This window comes from Stylophora pistillata, chromosome 13, assembly GCF_964205215.1.
Source record: "Stylophora pistillata chromosome 13, jaStyPist1.2, whole genome shotgun sequence".
Taxonomy (NCBI): domain Eukaryota; kingdom Metazoa; phylum Cnidaria; class Anthozoa; order Scleractinia; family Pocilloporidae; genus Stylophora; species Stylophora pistillata.
This window is the reverse complement of record NC_142531.1, coordinates 21,900,520-21,919,114: the sequence shown is the minus strand read 5'-3', so window position 1 is coordinate 21,919,114 and position 18,595 is coordinate 21,900,520. Positions and strand designations below refer to the sequence as shown.

At 40.6% G+C, this 18,595-nt stretch overlaps 2 protein-coding genes across 5 annotated transcripts; both read right to left on the bottom strand.

Annotated features, from left to right (window-relative positions):
- Positions 1-3,734: 3,734 nt before the first annotated feature.
- Positions 3,735-11,172, bottom strand: LOC111342791 (uncharacterized). Of its 4 annotated transcripts, XM_088743578.1 has the most exons (5): positions 10,602-11,172; positions 6,902-7,075; positions 5,971-6,442; positions 5,656-5,699; positions 3,735-3,918 (listed from the first exon to the last, which is right to left on the bottom strand). In XM_088743578.1, the coding sequence occupies exons 1-4, from the start codon at positions 11,058-11,060 to the stop codon at positions 5,674-5,676; spliced, it is 1,131 nt and encodes a 376-aa protein (XP_088599704.1). In that variant the 5' UTR covers positions 11,061-11,172; the 3' UTR covers positions 3,735-3,918; positions 5,656-5,673. The 4 variants fall into 4 exon arrangements, with proteins under 4 accessions (XP_088599704.1, XP_022805643.2, XP_088599703.1 ...); XM_022949908.2 differs by lacking the exon at positions 5,656-5,699 and having other exon boundaries at positions 10,602-11,171; XM_088743577.1 differs by lacking the exon at positions 3,735-3,918 and having other exon boundaries at positions 5,530-5,699.
- A 2,515-nt stretch (positions 11,173-13,687) lies between these two features.
- On the bottom strand, positions 13,688-17,855 carry LOC111342790 (uncharacterized). Its single transcript, XM_022949907.2, has 2 exons — positions 15,201-17,855; positions 13,688-13,985 (listed from the first exon to the last, which is right to left on the bottom strand). Exon 1 carries the CDS (start codon positions 17,672-17,674, stop codon positions 15,239-15,241), a length of 2,436 nt encoding a protein of 811 aa, XP_022805642.2. The 5' UTR covers positions 17,675-17,855; the 3' UTR covers positions 13,688-13,985; positions 15,201-15,238.
- Between the last annotated feature and the right edge of the window lie 740 nt (positions 17,856-18,595).

Sequence of the window (18,595 nt, the reverse complement as noted above, 5' to 3'; positions counted from 1 at the left end):
CACAAAATGAACCACTCTCGTACCTGCTTGAGCGGATGTTTTAATTTCAAAAATCCATACAATTCCAATGGATGTAGTGGTGATAAAAAAGAGTCTGAAGAGAGGCTGTAGGTGCGGAGTCGGACGAAAGAGCAAAGGGGCCGGTGAACCAAATGCAAGTCGCAAGTCGTGTTGAGACGGTCTCCGCAAGTTGAAGTGTCCGTGTGTAGCGGGTAGCGTAGGATGCACCGAGGTTTGCGGATGCTTCGATTGTAGGAACATCGTTCAAGCTCGAGCTGACCCAAGAAAAACCCCTAAACGAAAGAAGCGAAAGAGGGTGACCGTCTCTCCATATAAAAGGAAAAAGGGGTCCAAGCTCATGAAAGGTCAAATTGCGGAGGAGAATTGTGGACCCTGCCAGAGAGAAACATTGAAACCCTTTGTCTGATGGTTTGCCGGGACGTGTTGCAAAGTCAGGGACTTTCCCTAAATTCTAAAACTGCATGATTTTTATGAGTCTCCTGCTGTTACGGACATGTCTCTAAACATAGCTACGAAGTTTACAGCCCAAATAGCGGCTAAAATAACGCACCTAAGAGGAATTGATCCACACTCTATCAATCTACAGAGAAATTATTAAGAAGATAAAGCTTTGGGTCAATATTGAGTGATTACATAGATTTTGTTGGACTATTTTTGTTCTTTTGTAACTTGCTATTAGAACCAAAGGTACGCGCTGCGCATTTCATCTTTATGTTGTAAAAGATATAACTAATCGTATGCGAACTCGTTCATGTTGGATTGCTTCAGAACAACAACAACTTGTTGCATGTCAGTGAATTGACCACAATAGTTTTCTGAGTTAATCGTATATCAATGATAGTTCTGCATTCCCTCATTGACGGCATTCTCTCTTTTACTTGTTGTAAAAGTGTGTTATCAAAGAAATAAACACGCGAAAAAAGGCAATTTGCGCGTAAAAGAAAGATGTAATGACTCGAAAGAACAAGTTACCTGCTACAGGAAGACTTAAGAAGAGAGTCTGCATTTGCTTTAATTACTGTCGTTTGAACTGACAAGTAAGTAGTGGATAACCTTTTTTCGTCTGGCTCTGCAGGTTTTCTATGATCGCTTGAGCACTTAATTGGTATTTACAGCCTATTCCAGAATAAGAATTCAATACTTTTTGTTTTAAGGAAAATCCATTTTACGGCATTTTAATACTTATTTAATAACAATCTGATCCTTGAATAAGGTCTAACAATATAATATTTTTATAGTAACGCCATTTCAATTCAACGCCCACAGAAATTAAGGTGTTAACCTCTTTAGTTTATTCTTACTCTAGAACACACAACTGCGCACAGGGTCCAGGATCCTGGCCGGACCAACACTCAGGGTCTTAAAATAACTGAGGAGAATGTGCTACCTCTCTATAATATCAAGAAATGGATAGATATTCTATTCTTCTCGGATAAGGACGAATAAATGGAGGTCCCGTCTCCTGCAGGGTTAGGGGTAGGAGACGTTACTTTCCCACGCACGAGATCATTGAGTGATGGATGTCCTCCCCTGGGGTGGGATGGGTGGGAAAATAGCAGGTCCACATCAGCTATATAGCTGCCATAAAAATTCAACCTGCTCAAAGAAATAAAAGGATGATGATGATGATGATGATGATGATGGAAAAGGTTCACTCGTCTCACCTGGGTATTGAAGGATGTAGCCGCCGTGCAAGAGAAGTTTTCTATTGGCAACGGATGAATGCTGAATTGAAAGATCTCACCCTCAATTGTGATGTCTGTAGTTCCTACAACCCAGACAAGCCTCGAGAACCACTGATGCCACACGAAATTCCATCAATGCCCTGACAGAAAGTTGGAACAGACCTGCTGCGCTGGACTGTTGTGCGGAGGTCGAGGGTTCGAGCCCCGGCTGGACCATCACTCAGGATCTTAAATAATTGAGAAGAATTTGCTGCCTTTCTATAACATCAAGAAATGGTTAGATATTCTAGTCTTCTCGGATAGGGACGACTAAATGGAGGCCCCGTCTCCTGCAGGGTTGGGGTAGGAGACGTTAATTTCCCACAAACGAGATTACTGTGTGATGGATGTCCTCCCCTGGGGTGGGATGGGTGGGTTTATTGGGCCCGTATTAATCGGCGCAAGCTGTTGCGGTGTCCCTGCCGGTTGGCGAAGCTAAATAAAATAAAATAAAAAAGAAAAATAAATACAATAAGCAGGAGTAGTGTAACTTGTTTATCATATATCAAGGTAAATTAATAAATGCGTGTAACTCAGCAGTTTTATATTTTTCCTTATGACGCAAGCTTTATGAGTCATGTTTGCGAAAATCGAGGACTGAAGAAGCCAATTTGAACATTGAAGTTACAAAATACTCAATATCTGTCTCCAGGAGAAGAACTTTTTAGGTATTTAAAACTGACCTCCTTTGAAAAACTCAAAAGTACAATAATGAAAACTTTTCGCATTTAATATAAGTCCGATCAGTCACTGAGAAACATTTCGCATTTATTTTAAGTCCGATTAATCACTGTCTGATTCAAGAATATGGTTTTTGCCTTTTTTAAAATTGTTCATTATCTTTTATTTTTCATAAACATGACAACAATGTTACAATTTTTTTTTCAAACGATACTACTTACAATACTACTTACATAGGAATTACCACTACTGAAACTTAGTCCCACGTAAATGAGAAATTATAACTTTGGTTATTGTAACACCTTTTGCTGATCATTTAGGCGAAAAAGGTATTCATTTTCGCGAAGTGCCAAGCATTCGTTTGGTGCTTGATAAGATGTTATGCGTCGTCCCCATTCCGTTCTAATCCTGCCAAATCGTGGAAGGTGTCCATTTCTGGTGCTGTAACCATGTGAATTTAGTGCTGACTTAAAGTTATCAAAGTGTTCACGAATGTTTCCTTTTACTGCGTTCTGAACAAGTACACAACGATGCACAAGACGACGAAATTCCAAAGACAACCGCATTAATTCTTTCATTGCCTCTTTAGAGGAGGCTTTCTTGCCATAGACCTTTTTAGCAAACCTATTTTGGAATACCTGTAGCTGTTCCATTTCTGATTTTAACCCTGGTTGATCGCCCCGTATTATATCCGCATAGTGTAAATGGGGTAGCACCAAACTGTTGTAGTACGCAAGGCGAGTCTTTTCGTCAAGCATGTGGCAAATGCGACTGAAAACACAGATACGATGACCTAACTTCTTGATCAAATTTCGAATATGAGGCCTCCGATTCCATTTTTTGTCAATTGTCAATCCAAGGTATTTAAAAGATTTTACACGATCAATGATCACATCATCATCAGATTTAAATTGAAAGTCCTCAAAAGGATGTCAGGACAGTTTTACTTCCAGTCAGCATCAGTTTCCTTTTCTTAACATTCAAGGTCAGCTTGTTGTCATGGTACCAGCTACAAATTTGCGTAAAATCAAGACCCAAGGACTCTTTTAGTTTAGCTGCAGTTGATCCCGCACAGAGTAATACAGCATCATCTGCGCATACAGCCCCGCATATGTGTGTGTGTAGAATATTAAAGGTAATAGTAGGACACTGCGTATAGCTGTGTATAGCCCTGTTTAGGTGTTTATAGCCCTGTGTGTTGTATGTAACGTTAGGATATTATATGCAAACTAGAGGACATAATATGTATTGGGGACATAACAATCCCCCATACATGACGTACCTACGGAAATGATACCTTACACGACATCGTTTTGTTTCTTTTAATCCGCGAGAGATATATGTTTAATTGGACACTTGATCTCTAATAATTATTGATTGACGACAGTTTTCAAGGTATGATCTAAACCAGTTCAGCATCTTGTGATCAGTCTCCCGTCTCAGACGATTTTCCGTCTATGAATTCGGCTAGTGTGAGTCAAAGAAGGGCAACCTTGAAAGGAAAGAACATAAAGAAGAAACGTTGACAAAAAAGACCACGTCATTACACCGAACATAGTTAATCCTCTATTGACTATCCACCGAATCGAAAGATGGCGTCCAATTTTAATTACCATTGTTCTGGGCTTACTAGCCTCTCACACAAGTGATAATCCATTTGTGTTTCCACGTGAAGACGAGGCTAGTGTGTCCAAAACAATGGCGATTAAAATTGGACGCCTTATCAGTTTCGATTCGGCGTATATTTTCTTGGAAAATTTTAGAGGAAAATCCGATAGGTAAGCTCAAACGTCGAACTTCACTTGGGAAAAACTAAGTTTGACGTTTGAATTAGTTGGTTTCGTCCAATTGAAGTTGGGTCGACCAACACCGCTCTGTCCGTTTGCTTCGGAAGGATTTATCGTGTGCAGATGGACCGTGGGACAAAACCTCGATCTTTTTCAGGAAACGTACTTGATGAGTAAATTAATAATTGCTTTATGTAAAATCCCTTTGACTAAAATATTTGTTTTTGCTGCTTTGAATTTGGTCGACGAATTATGTTCGACATTTGACCCAACGTACGGTCGAACTTCACCTTAATTGCGATCTAGTTCGTCTCAAGTGAAGTTCAACATTTGAACTTGACCTAACAGCAGATATTCCATATTTCTGTTACCACATAGACCACTGATTTTAACATCAAGGTTATAACATGTGATTGCATGCGTTTTTAGTGGCCAAAACTTGGCGACTTGTTTCTTCTGTAAGTCTGTTTCGCTTTTTGCTTGTTTTTGGTTAACTTACCAATACCCTTTGGCATTTCTCTGAAATACACCTATTTGCAATAACGATGTCATGGAAAAAAGCAACAACAAATAAAAGGGAAATGGTCAGATAGGGATTGGAAAAAAAACCAACCCTCGGCTATATGCCCAGCAGTCGAACAATTTTCACAGAACTTCCCCTTATTTTCTGACAATTTTTTTGAGTATCAGATGTTGTTTAGAATAAAAATGTACTAATATGCCGTATGCTTGTGCTATATGCCAATTAATATGAATTTGGGTTTTTCCTATTTCATCTTTCAGCGTTTTTCTCAGTATGACAACGTTACTGCTATTAGGTGAATATGGAGAGGCATAATTCCAAGGTTTCTATATATTTAAACGAACTTTCCGCCTCGTGAAACGACTCAAAATATCACGACATAAAGCCCAGTCAGGTGACTGATCCGTAATTTTCTCCTTTGGGCTATGTATGCAACCTCGTTCCCAGGGCGCTTTGTCTTCAAAGAGGGGATGGCCACGTCACAGCCTACATTATTACACCCGGAGTCTTTCAGGTGTTGGATGCGCATGTGACCGGCCGATTCCAGGCCTTTTCCCGCCCGTCCCCTTTTTGAAGGGAAAAGCGCTTCGGGGACCGTATTCAATAGCTCTCCCTCTCCTTAAGCCACTATCAATGGGTGAGGGTTAGGGTTAGAGTTAGATGGATTCAACTGCCTTTAAAATGTTCATCCTTGAAAACTGGCCATCAGATTAATTTAAAGACCATACTTCAGACATCTTAAACACGTGTTTTGAAACTTTGAGGATTTTCCTTTAGAAATGGTAAAAAAAAATGTTTTCTGTTGAATTTAAGGTGTCGAAAATGGTGAAAAAGGTGTCTCCGTTAATGTCACAAAATAGTATTGACAAGAGATTCAATTTTGCATGAAACTAAGATCTATGCTCACTTTCTAGCTTACACATTATTCAAAACTATATCAAAGCCTGTCACATTTCACGTTTCCTAAATAAATAAATTGGTAAATTTAGGAGCTTTTCAGCCACAATGTAAACTAAATAAGTGCTTAAAAATCCCCACTGGCAGGAGGCAGACCAGCGGGCTATTTACAGAGCGCAGCCGAGGAGTTGAACTAGGGGCAACCGAGAACAAATCCACTAAGTGAGAGGGGGGGGGGGGTTGAGGTTTTGAACCCGGGACAACGGATTACAAGTCCTAACCACTCGGCCACGCCGCTCTTCTTGAATGAACATTAAATAGAGTGATCTTCATTCACCAATTGTATCACGAGTCAGCCACGTGGACTGCACGGGTTGATCGGTGCAGCAGCTATTCAGCCACGCCATTGCAGAGTCGACATACTGCAACCGGCCCTCGCGGTAATTCCGATACAAAAACGCGCCGAAAAGAACGACCGCGACCGAAATTGGCGCGAAAATTCCCAGCGCACCCTTCGTGTTCACACAAATGCACACGCTGAAAACCACCTCAGCCAGCAAAAGAAACAGTAAGAAAACCCGATAAGAGGACGGAATATCGCGCAATCTAGCAAGAGATTCGAAATTCGGTCCCACAAATGTGCAAACGGAGGCCATTTCCTCCACTGATCCTCGGTCGACTTCTTCCACTGAGCTTTCCTCGTCAGCCGTTAGGGGAACTTGTTCGCAGTCATTCACTTCCAGTGCATCCTCGTCCGGACTCCTGTGGTTGCTGTATGTTTTCGGTTGAAGCTTAAGGTACCATATAACCTTTTATACCCAAAAAAAAAACATGATTGACGTCATTTCTACTTTTAGCTCAACAAGAGACTGTCTCGTGATGAGGATAACGGTGAAATGTCTGCCCATGTGCACCCGTTGAAATGACTAGGTTGTGTGCTTCCACAAACAAGTTGTTTCACACGAATTACCAACAACTACTAGTCAAGCCAGTAAGTTACGGTGTTTTGAAAGCGTAGAAATTTTATAGTAAAGCTCCAAACAAAATGGAAATCAGCAACGTACCCTTACTTGAATAAGCTTTGTGTTCACAAAATTTTGAGTTTCCGTTTTCGCTACTTTTGCTTTGTTTTGTTGTTTCTTTTTGTTTTTGTTTTCATATGGCTTGTAGCCATTTCTTTTTTTATCAAATGTTCTTTTTTTTCCTAAATTTATTCACTTATTTTTAAAACTCTTCATAATATATGCATTTTCATTCCACATAATTACCTGTATTCCATTGATAAAAGCCGTGGTACTTGAAAAATAAATCATGACAACATTTTGTAGTGGTAAAAGCAGAAGATAAGTTGCCAAGAAATCAGTGGTTTTACCAACAAGTGCAAGTACAACCGAGACTGGGGACTGACCATCCGTTGTGCGAAGACGCATATTCAAGATAATCTAGAATTAAACAATAAATTTCATTTTAAACAACGTGAAATTGTCATGTAGGTATGGTCTCTTAACCTCTATCTCACCCTACCCCCCTACACACCCCCTCCTTAACCCCCCCTACACCCCTCCTTAACTTGCCCTCCACTCCTAGGGTTTGATTGACATGTACAACACATCTGCAGTGGTGGATCTAGGGGAGGGGCACGGGGGGCCTGCCAGCCCTCTTATTTTGGGTAAAAAAATAAATGCAGATGGAAGAGCTGGCAGGTGAACACACAAAAAAATTAGGCCCTCCTTAGGTGAAGGTCTGCATCCACCACTGATCTGTGATGGGAAGTGTATCCTGTGAGTGAGAGTGAAAATCCATGAAAAAACAATGTGTGTATTCACTACTTTTCAGGGTTGATTTCTGCTATTTCTTGCATCTCCTCTTCAATCCTCCCTGAGATTTTCCAAGATGAAACTAAGGTGTAAATAGAATAAATTTAGGGCTCTGTTTGGGGTGGAACAGAATGAAAAGGGAGAAGTGAGTACAAAATGTGTAATGAGGTGTAATGAAGCCAGTTGCCAATGTTTAAATGCACCCACAGTAAGGCTAAGTTACAGATGGGCCTGGGTGCCACAGCTAACAAATTTGTGTCTTAGATGGACAACTGGTATTGCTGTTTCTATGCTGAGCTCCAGAACCCTCAGATACCTAATGAATTTTCTGAAAAGGTCAACAAATTTAATGTGAAAATGAATATCTTACATCAACATTCTCTATCATGGTATAGTAGCCTGTAACTCAAACCCTCAACTCTTAAGATCAAGTTGTTACTCTTTCTTAACTGCTACACATTTCCTGGCAAATTAGTTACAAGAATTTGGTGTTGAATCAAGATTGCCACTTCTACCAGAAAAGTTTGAGTATTAATATTAATATTAGCTGTTTGCCAGACAATGTATGGATATTATAAGGAGACGTTATACATTAATCACTTCTGGAGGTTTAAGCACTAATATATTTTAATTTTGATTACATTGGTTAAGGCATTCATTTTGAATGTAAAATTTTTATTAGCTGGTTTAATTACAGAGGCAGAATTTCTATATGATTGCTCTGACAACAATCTCAGTAGGAATAACCTTGTAAGTTGTTGAAAAATTATAGTAATTAATTCACTTTCAGCTAAAAGCCACCCTATGCCTTATGATGGATAAATTATGAGAAAATAATTTTTGCATGAGGTGTAGGGTGAGCTGAAAGATGACTGGCAGTACCCCCGAAGGGCAGCAAGGTGGGAAAATTTGCAGACACTGCTGTGTCAGTAGACTGACAAGAAGACACAAATTTTGCATGCAATAAAAGGTTTTGAGAATTTCCCTGTGGGGACTTAAATTTACAGCCAATAGAATTTCTACCACAAGAGCACAGAGTTATCTGATTTACACGTGGGGTAATAGATGGCATGGTAAAATGCCTGTCATGCCCATGGATTTTCAGGAAGTGGTTATATAGATAAAAACACAGTAGTATTCTATAGCGTATATTGTAAAATTTCTCAATGCTTATTAACTTTAAGACTTCGCTTAAAAAATTCCCCATTAACAGAAAACTAAATTAAATTTGCCCATCCATAATTAGCAAATCTATCTTCTACATCATGTGAGGAACCCAGGTTTGATAAGCTTCTAGCTTCAGGTGGGCTTCCTTATCACACTTTTTGAAAAGGATCCTAAATTGTAATTTTATATGGATTAAGTATAAATTGCTGTACAATGATATTATTAACAGTTATTATTTCAGATTGTTGTCAACAACTGCAATTTATTGAATATTAGGTGTGTGTGTAAGTGGAATTAAATATATAAAATAAATGAATAAACTTTGAAAGGATTATTTTGCAAAACTGTAACTACTGAATTTGTGTTCCAGTTGAATGCGAGAAATAGGCATTTTTTTTCTTTTGATTTATCTTTTCCCTTGAACTCCCAAGATCAGTTAGTTAATTCTCCCCTATAGCTGCTTAGCTACTATTTAACAATTATTCGCCGAAGGCAAGGTGAATATCGTCGAATAATCCCCGAGACAAAGTCAAGGGGATTATTCGACAATATTCACCGAAGCTAAGGCGAATAATTGTTTTAGTATAATTTCAGAGCTGAACAAAAGAGAAATTTCTAAAATCATAACATTTTAGTAACATTTATTAACATTTTATTTTAACATTTTATATAAACCGTGTGGAGCGGTTTATATAGCATCATATAAGGAACCGCTCAACCAATCAGCTCTGAAATTATACTAAATACTCATCTCCTTGAAACTTTGTAACAAGAAGTTGGTTTAAGTTTAAGTTTGAGTATTCTATTACCTTTTTGCAGGATAAATGATGGATATATATTAAGGGGAGAGGTTACATGTTAAGAACTTCCGAGAATTACAGGCTGGGTTAAATTGCTCACAAGATAACCACAATCAGACAAACACTTTAATTTCAATAGTTTTTGTTTCCTAATCTTATTTGTAAAGAAGTGTAATCCATTGGTTTTCTTAGTGGAAATCATAGCCACCATCTTTGATTTTAGTGGCAGTGGAAGGCTGGGGAGAAAGAGAAGTTTGTGCCAAGAAGGGGATGGGGGGAATGAGTGAGTGATGATCAAAATGGAGGAGAGGGGTAGAGGTGGGGTAATGCATGTACTTGCCTTTCCCATGCCCCTCCCCCCAACCAGTCACTCTGACTCCAAATCAAACATGGCTGGTTAGATGAATTCGCTCCGACGAAGGGCTAACGCTTTTGTAATGCTTTTTGTAACGCTTTTGTAACACCGTAACGATTTTGTAATCGTTACGGTGGCCAATTTACCATTTAAACTTTGTTGATATATCCAAATTATTTCGTTACTCCCACCGACGCAGCCCCAAACAGTTTCTTTCGAAACTATCAGCCTTTATTCATGGTTAGATGAATGATCGCGAATATGAAACATAAAGCCCTGAGAAAATGCCTGCACGCAATCTGTCTAATTATACTCCACTATAGAAAATCAAAACAAAGTCAAATACTAAAAGTTTAGATATATCAACAAAGTTGAAGTGGTAAATTGGCTACCGTAACGATTACAAAAGCTGACGTTTCGAGCGTTAGCCCTTCGTAGGAGTTTAGTCTGCAAGAGGCTGGTAAGTGCCTCACAGGTCAATAAATTGCCATCCATGGCTAGCTTTAAATCCTCCAGAAAGGATGAATGTGGTTGTGATTTATGCAACAAGCCTTGTCCTTGTTTTGGAAAGATTATATCTCCTTTGAAATAAATGAGGGACTCAAAGAGATCAGTTTGGAATAGGGACATTGCTATTTTTCTTTCTAGAAGGACTGCTCCCTTGACATAAGAACCTTTCGAGAAAAGTTGACGAGTTTAGGACATTAAGCCTAAATTTTTCATAATGGACGAAGTAAGTTTTAGATCACCTTCGAATTTGTTCGCGTGTGGGTTACATCAGTATTGTCTTAGCTTTAAAACTATTAATTAAATTTACTGAGCTGCCTACCTGCGGAAATAACTCAATAGACCACAGAACGATTGCCAACCACTGCACATTTTCCGCGGCATCGGCAACAAAGAGTTCTAACATGATCACTGCGATCCAGATTAGAACACAGACAACCAAGTAGGATAGTTTCATCCTCAGAGCGTGCTTGGAATAGAGCCAAAACTGTACTAATATGGCAAACTCTAAAATGGGCATATATACCGCTAATACTCTGATATACACGGGCAACGAGACAGAAAAAGCGAAGAACCCGTTTACCAGCGAGGCTGTGAAGTTCGCAGTGGCCCAAAGAATACTAAGTCCCTCGACACATCGACGCTTCCTATTCTTCCATATTTGTGGCACCAAAACAACGAGCCAGATTATGCAGCTGATGTAGCCGCAAACGTTTGCAAACGCGCACACGGCTTTGGGCCATGTTTCACGACAATTATCGTATAGCAGGTCGATTTTCATAATGTTATCCTCGACTCATTTGAGAGGAACGGAGATTTGATGTCTTCCTACAACAGGTGGAAGCAGGAAGTGCGAAGTTCAGAGAGGTCTGGTAGCTAACCCTGCCACTTCCAGGAAACACATGACAACGCGGCCAAAATGAAATCCCAGGTTCACTAGACCCACTGCCACACTGAGCGGTTGTGATTGTGCGCACTCAATCACACTGAGCAGTTGAATCAGCGGTCACGCTGGCGGTGATGCCTTACACGACATCACTTTGCTTCTTTTAATCCGCGCGAGATATCATATGTTTAAAAGATGCGGATTAAAAAAGTTTGAATGCTAACGCCAAAACATTTATTATCTTTGTTCTTTGTCATATCTGTTAATTCCTTATTTTGCCTTTCAACTTCAATGTCTATGAGGTCACTGCCTATACTGATGAGTATTCACGAGTTTGTTTAATTCGGTTTTGTTCTGTTTTGCTGCCTCCTCTTTTTCCTGTTTCTTTCTTGAATTCAAAGTTTGATTTTCCCATTTACCATTCAATCTTTATGTCATCCATTTATTTACTTACCCTCTTACTCAATCATTCATTCTTTCTTCTATCAATTCATTCATTCATTCATTCATTCATTCATTCATTCATTCATTCATTCATTCATTCATTCATTCATTCATCTATTGAATTAGTCAATCATTCAGTGAGTCCTTCAGTCAGTCAGTTGAGATTTTAGGACTGCGGTCTCTCAATTAAATAATTTATTTAATGACACGACCCGTCCATTTAAGACAGTAAAAACCCGCTTAAAAGTAACCAATGGATCAAGAATATTCAGGCTGAAATGAGGGTCTTGATGGGGTTAACCGATAGGCGTAAAATGGCCAAAAATTTAGTCGGTAGCCGTAAAAATTAAGAAATTTTTAACCGTTAGCCGTAAATGGGGTCAAAAGAGGTAACCGTAAAAAAAATTGTTCCCTAAATTTCTTAATTTTAAGGAAGGTGCTAAAGTTACTTATGACCTGTTTCATTTCTTATTTTGCTGACTTTGACTCGGTACATGTCGTACATGTGGTTCATACGTTTATAGGCCAAGCTCGTTTCAAGGCCCCCCGGTAGTCTCCCTTGACCTCACTTGGCCTGCGTTTTGTAGGACAAGTTGACAGCTTTTTGTTTTAAGATCTCCAATTTCTTTACCCAGTGTGCATGTGAGTTGAACGATGTCGGTATTGAAAGCTCTTGTTAGTTAAAATCGAACGGGTGAGGAAAGGCCAAGCGAAAGATTCAAGGCAAGACTCAAAGTCCAAGAAGAGCATCGGACACTTTCAGCGTTCAAGAAAAACGTTATTGTCTTTCTTGGTCTTAACGAGCAAGCCAGGAAGTTCGGTCTTGGGGAATTTGACCTTAAACTTTACCGCCTCGCCAAAATCAGCGGCAAGATAGAAAATTATTCTTTATCGACCCAGCAGCAGCTAGATCTGGAACTACCCCTGTTGCTTGACTCAGATAGTGAAAGCGAGCTGAACAGTAAGTACTCTTAAAGTTATGAATTTTGTACGTGACTACTCGGATGCCGCGTGGCAAGAAATTTAATTTTGCGGGTCTTTTATCTTACGGATTGCAGAAACTAAATTAGCTCCCCACATGTTTGGGGAGCTAATTGTTTCGATAGCGAAAGACTGGTTTTCTTACTGAGGATTAATATTTGTTATTTTCACGAGATCGCGAGCTTGAAATACCTGAGTAAAGCAACTAGCAGAGATGTCACTGTCTGCAAAACGCTTACTGTTGATCACTAAGGCATGGGTCGCACTTGGCAAAGTTTGGTGTGAACGTGGTCACTTTGGTGTAAAAATCTGTCATCGGGGCACATTGCCTAATGCGACCCTAACTTTTCCAGTTCGCAAAAACTTTGAAAACCGGCCAAAACATCAAATCAAAGACGTCGTAGTGCTTGGGTGGGGCAGGTAGATTGTGTATGGCCTTGTATTGAATCCTTTTTCGTAGTTCACAATTTTATGCGTAAAATAAGATTAGAAGTGGTATGATTTATCAAATACTAAATTTTTTCAAAAGAATAACTCATTTAAGCCTGAGATGACCATAACACCTTTGTTTTGCTTTAAAGATTAAAAACACACAGGTTTATTAATATTTAACCTTTTGGTACCAAAGAAATTAATTTTTAACTTTTTTGTTAACCGTAACTGTAAAAAATTAACCGATAGCCGTAAAAGAGCCAAAATTTTAGCCGATAACTGTAAAAGCCAGCACCCCACTGAGACCCTCTGAAATCTGGTCCAAAAAGTAAACTATACGTAATATAAAATTATTATATATAAAATTGTTCGCCAGCTAGATCAACATAAGTGCTGGACAACTGATAAATTCAGTTGAGTTTAGTTCCACTCATTAATCAATTAATTAAAATGTTGTGCTTGTCCATTTATTTCTATGCAGTATTCAATTTTTAGAAACAATTTTAAGAACACCCTAAGAACATTTTCAAACTGATTTTGAAGAAAACACCCGATATATAAGAACAAAAACAGCCTGAACCCACCAAAACACGTGTATTTTTATAGGGATTTTTTCTGTATTCGTTGTCAAAAAAGCAAGGAAAAGAAACAAATGAAGTCATAACCACACTTGATTACAATAACTTTATTTTATCCCTTTATCCTCAATACATCCATTCTTAGCCAGTTAAAAATATTCACTCTCGTCTTTGTGATCATGAAGTAGGTCGAGGTAAAGAAAACCTAGCTTAAACAGTAAACGTAAGGCTGAGGTATATCTACTTTTTCATTTTAAATGTATTTTTTTTCCTATTTCTCGTATCTTTTGATTATTTGTATTAATTTCCAATGAAGTTCCAACTCTTAATCTTGTGATTGCTCGTTCCCAGTCAGTGTGGATCACTGGAGTAAAAAAAAGGCAACCTTGAAAGGAAAAAACATAAAGAAGAAACGTTGAGGCAAATTAAAGAATACACCGAATCGAAATATGGCGTCCATTTTCAATTGCCATTGTTCTGGACTTACAAGCCTTTCACACAACTGATAATCCTTTTGTGTTTCCACGTGAAGACGAAGCTAGTATGTCCAAAACAATGGCAATTAAATTCGGACGTCACATTTTGATTCGGTGTATATTTTGTTGGACAATTTTTATAGGAAAAACCATTAGGCCCAGTTCAAACGTGGAATTTCACTTAGGACTGAACTAAACTGAGTAAATTAAATTTGTTAAGTTGGACGTTTCAATCATTTGACTTCGTGCGATTGAATTCGGATCGACCAACGCCGCTCTGTCCGTTTGCTTCGGAAGGATTTATCGTGTGCAGATCGACCGTGGGACAAAACCTCGATCTTTTTCATGAAACGAACTTGACGAGTAAGTTACAAATTGCTTTATGTGAAGTCCCTTTGACCGAAAGATTTGTTTTCGCTGCTTTCAACCTGGTCGACGAATTATGTTCGACGTTTGACCCGGCGTACGGTCGAACTTCACCTTAATTGCAATCTAGTTCGTCTCATGTGAAGTTCAACTTTTGAACTTGACCTAACAGCAGATATTCCATATTTTTGTTACTACAAAAACCACTGATTTTATCATCAAGGTTATAACATGTTATTGCATGCGTTTTTAGGGGCCGGAACTTGGTGAATTGTTTCTCCAGCAAGTCAGTTTGGTTTTTTGTTTGATTTTGGTTAGTTTATCGATATCCCTTTGACATTTCTCTGGTGTACACCTATTTGCATTAAAAGAAAAAAAAAAAAAAAAAAAGAAATGGTCATATAAGAATTGATTAGCAAAAAAACTAACCCTCGGTTATATGCCCAGCAGTTAAACAATTTTCACAGAATTTCCCCTTATTTTCTATCAATTTTTCTGAGAGTATCAGAGATCCATAATTTTCTCCTTTGGGCTATGAATGCAATCTCGTTCCCCGGGCGCTTTGCATCAAAGAAAGGAAGGCCACGTTACAACATAATTTATTACAACGGGAGTTTTTCAGGTGTCGGATGCGCATGTGACCGCCCAATTCCGGCCTTTTTCCCGCCCGTACCCTTTTTGAAGGGAAAAGCGGCGTGGGAATGAGGTTGCTATGGATGGGTATAGGCTCATGCTCAATTCGTTTTAGTGACATTTACCTTATTTCGGAACAAAACCATCAGCTCTTGCTCTGCACTCAACTCGAATTTGTTAGCTTCTTATCGACCTTCTCTATGTCAACGTCTACTTCCTTAGAGTCCCTTTCCTGCCTCTCTTTAACGGCTGTTTGCTCTTTTCCCGCTGCAGCGGTTGTCTCTCGCTTTACAGTTTTGCTGCTCTCAGCAGTGCTACGCCCTCCACGAGGTCCAGATGCGTCAGCAGTGTTTTTGTCAAGGCTTCTTCCTCCCCGTGGCCCAGAACTAGCGGCCCACATGGATCCTTCTGATAAGATGGCTCTTCCACCGCGGGGGCCGGCCACCGCACTTCTACCTCCGCGAGGCCCATTTTCAAGGTCTCGTCCTCCCCGTGGACCGTTCGAACTCTCTGCTGTAGTGGCACTACGTCCTCCACGAGGTCCAGAGATGTCCCTTCCGCCACGTGGCCCACTGTAAATGTACCGTCCACCTCTGGGCCCATATTCCACTTCTCGCCCTCCACGGGGTCCTGTCTGGAATTCCACACCCCTAACCCCTCGTGGCTCCGCCTCAAAATAAACGGCCCGTCCACCTCGTGGACCAAATTCATAGAATCCTTCCTCTTCTGAATATTCTAGGTCACGACCTCCCCTGGGGCCGAAGTCCATTCCTCCGACGGCTCTTCCACCTCTAGGCCCATAGACGTCTACATACTCCAGGTCTCTACCTCCACGGGGACCATTTTCAAAGTCGATGTCTCTTCCGCCACGTGGACCCTCGAATTCTACAGATCTACCACCCCGAGGTCCGAACGCTAAGGATCTACCCCCTCTTGGACCAAATACGATATCGTATAAAAGTGAACGACCTCCACGTGGACCAAAATCTATCCAACGACCACCACGTGGACCATATTCTACAGCCCTTCCTCCCCTGGGCCCATATTCCACAGCCCTACCTCCCCGGGGACCAAAATCTATGGCTCGTCCACCTCTAGGTCCGTAAGAAATTTCTCTTCCGCCACGAGGTCCATAATCTTGATCCCTTCCTCCTCTGGGTCCGTAGAAGATTTCTCTACCACCCCGAGGTCCATATTCAATAGCTCTACCACCTCTTGGTCCATAATCGATTGCTCTACCGCCCCTGGGTCCATAACCGACTGCTCTTCCACCCCTTGGACCGTAGTCTATCGCTCTACCACCTCGAGGTCCATATTTAATAGCTCTTCCACCCCTGGGTCCGTAATCGATCGCCCTACCACCTCTTGGTCCATAATCAACTGATCTCCCACCCCTTGGCCCATATTCTATTTCTCTACCTCCCCGAGGGCCATAAAATACAGATCGTCCCCCCCGGGGACCATATTCAATAGCTCTCCCTCCTCTGGGGCCACTTTCAACGGCTCTGCCACCCCGTGGGCCAGATTCTACTGATTTACCTCCCCTCAGGCTATCATTTTCAACTGACCTGACTCTTTCCTCCCTGGGGCCTTTCTCTCCCACATCTCTACCACCCCTTGGGCCATTGGCTTCAGACTGGGCATCTCTTCCTCCGCGGGGTCCGTTAGCCTCATCTGCTTTGCCTTTTGTGTCCGAAACTGCTCGTCCACCTCGTGGTCCTGACTCGGTGTCTCTACCTCCTCGAGGTCCGGTTTTTGCAGTGGACGATGCATCTGAATTCTGATTTGATTTTTCGACACTTCTTCCACCCCTTGGTCCGCTGGCATCTGTACTCCTTCCTCCCCGGGGCCCAATATTTGTATTTGAGGAAGAAGAGGAATCTTCTACACTCCTTCTCCCTGAGAGTCCAATGTTGTCTTCTACTGATCTACCCCCACGGGGTCCAAAGTTACTTTCCACAGATCTTCCTCCACGGGGCCCAACGTCATTTTCCACTGATCTACCTCCACGAGGTCCGCTGTCGTTCTCTACGGATCTACCCCCGCGGGGTCCATCGTCGTTCTCAACCGATCTCCCTCCACGAGGCCCAGCTTCTTTTTCCAAAGATCTTCCTCCTCGGGGTCCGTAGTAGACACTTCTCCCTCCTCGTGGACCATAGTATGCACTTCTACCCCCTCGGGGACCGTAGTACGCATTCCTACCCCCACGAGGGCCGAAAGAGTAAAGTGAACGTTTGTAATCTTCCTCTCCGTTCTGATAGTATTCCTCAGACGGCTCATAGGGGCCATACCATTCTTCATAACTAGGATAGTTCAATTCGTATTCTCTTCCTTCAAAGTCCCTCGGGTAAACTGAACCGTAGTATAAGTATTCGCCCTTGTTCTCAGCATTGTTGTTTTGATGTTCTTCATTTTCAGCCGACCTGGAAGTCCTGTCCTCTCCCTCAATACTGTAGGAATTTTTCACCGATCCAACATTGTTGTAATAGACTTCGTCTCTTTTCGCGACGGTTTTCTTCAGTTGAGTCGTTTGGTCTTCGGCAAACACTCTGGTCAGACTCAAGATGCAAAAAATGAGCGCTGATGCTCCAGTCTTCATGTTGCTTGAAAACGACGAAATTCTTTGTAAATTAGTAGTCAACTCTCCCGAACAATTTCTCCAAAGAAGTTTAAACAAGTATGATAAAGCAAGTAAGGTTTTGGCGCTTTTTTGAAGGTCAAAGTGCCAGAACTTTAAAGCGGGCAACGATTCACCTCTGTGTCCTTATATCTTCGTTTTGACTGCGTTAATAATTGATGATGTCTTGAGCGAATTTCATTTCACGCAATATGACATGTGCGTAACAGAGTTTCTTACGCTGGCAATAAAACCACAACGATACACCGCCGCTTGATAACGGAGCTGACAAAAACAAACTATGTGTTTTCCCTCAAAATCCAAACCTAGAACAAATACACTTATTTCTTTAATTCTACTTAAGTACGGATTCGCTAATAACAAAAATACGTGATGCCTTTAAGTGTGATGAGTACCCCGAGTTTTACCACACTTTCTGTGGGAGATTTCGCCAGGTGGGCAAAGATTTTCAGTGGTTTTGGATGTGATGGTGGACTGAAAAAGGCTATCGCAATCGATAAGAGAACCCATTCTTTTTTATTCTTATTTGGAAAGATCTTTTCTGTTCCTTGTAGAGACCATTGATGTGTACTGATTCAGGAAAAATTCAATACAATTTCAATTTCAGCATTTTAGTTCTTCTCTCTCTCTCTTTTCTTTTTTAAGAAGGGCAATAGGTTTAAGGGCAAACTGCCTGTCTATAGATAGTCTAAACTCGATTCGTGGCTTATTTATAGTCTGATTTTTTTGTTTAACAGTTTTCTACAACTCCTAAAGTGATCAATCGAAGTCTAAAGAAGTCTGAGAATGACGAAGAACGCAAGCAAAATTCTAAAACTTCCCTTGTGATGGTTTATTTTATACAATATTTACAACTTTTGTTTGAACGTGATGTTTTACATA

Coding starts and splice junctions, on each gene's coding strand:
- LOC111342791 (XM_022949908.2), bottom strand. CDS start 11,060: ATGAAAATCGACCTGCTATACGATAATTGTCGTGAAACATGGCCCAAA. Junction 6,443..6,901: donor CTTTTATCAATGGAATACAG/GTAATTATGTGG, acceptor TGGGTATAAAAG/GTTATATGGTACCTTAAGCT. Junction 3,919..5,970: donor GCTGACTCGTGATACAATTG/GTGAATGAAGAT, acceptor TTTCCTTTCAAG/GTTGCCCTTCTTTGACTCAC.
- LOC111342790 (XM_022949907.2), bottom strand. CDS start 17,674: ATGAAGACTGGAGCATCAGCGCTCATTTTTTGCATCTTGAGTCTGACC.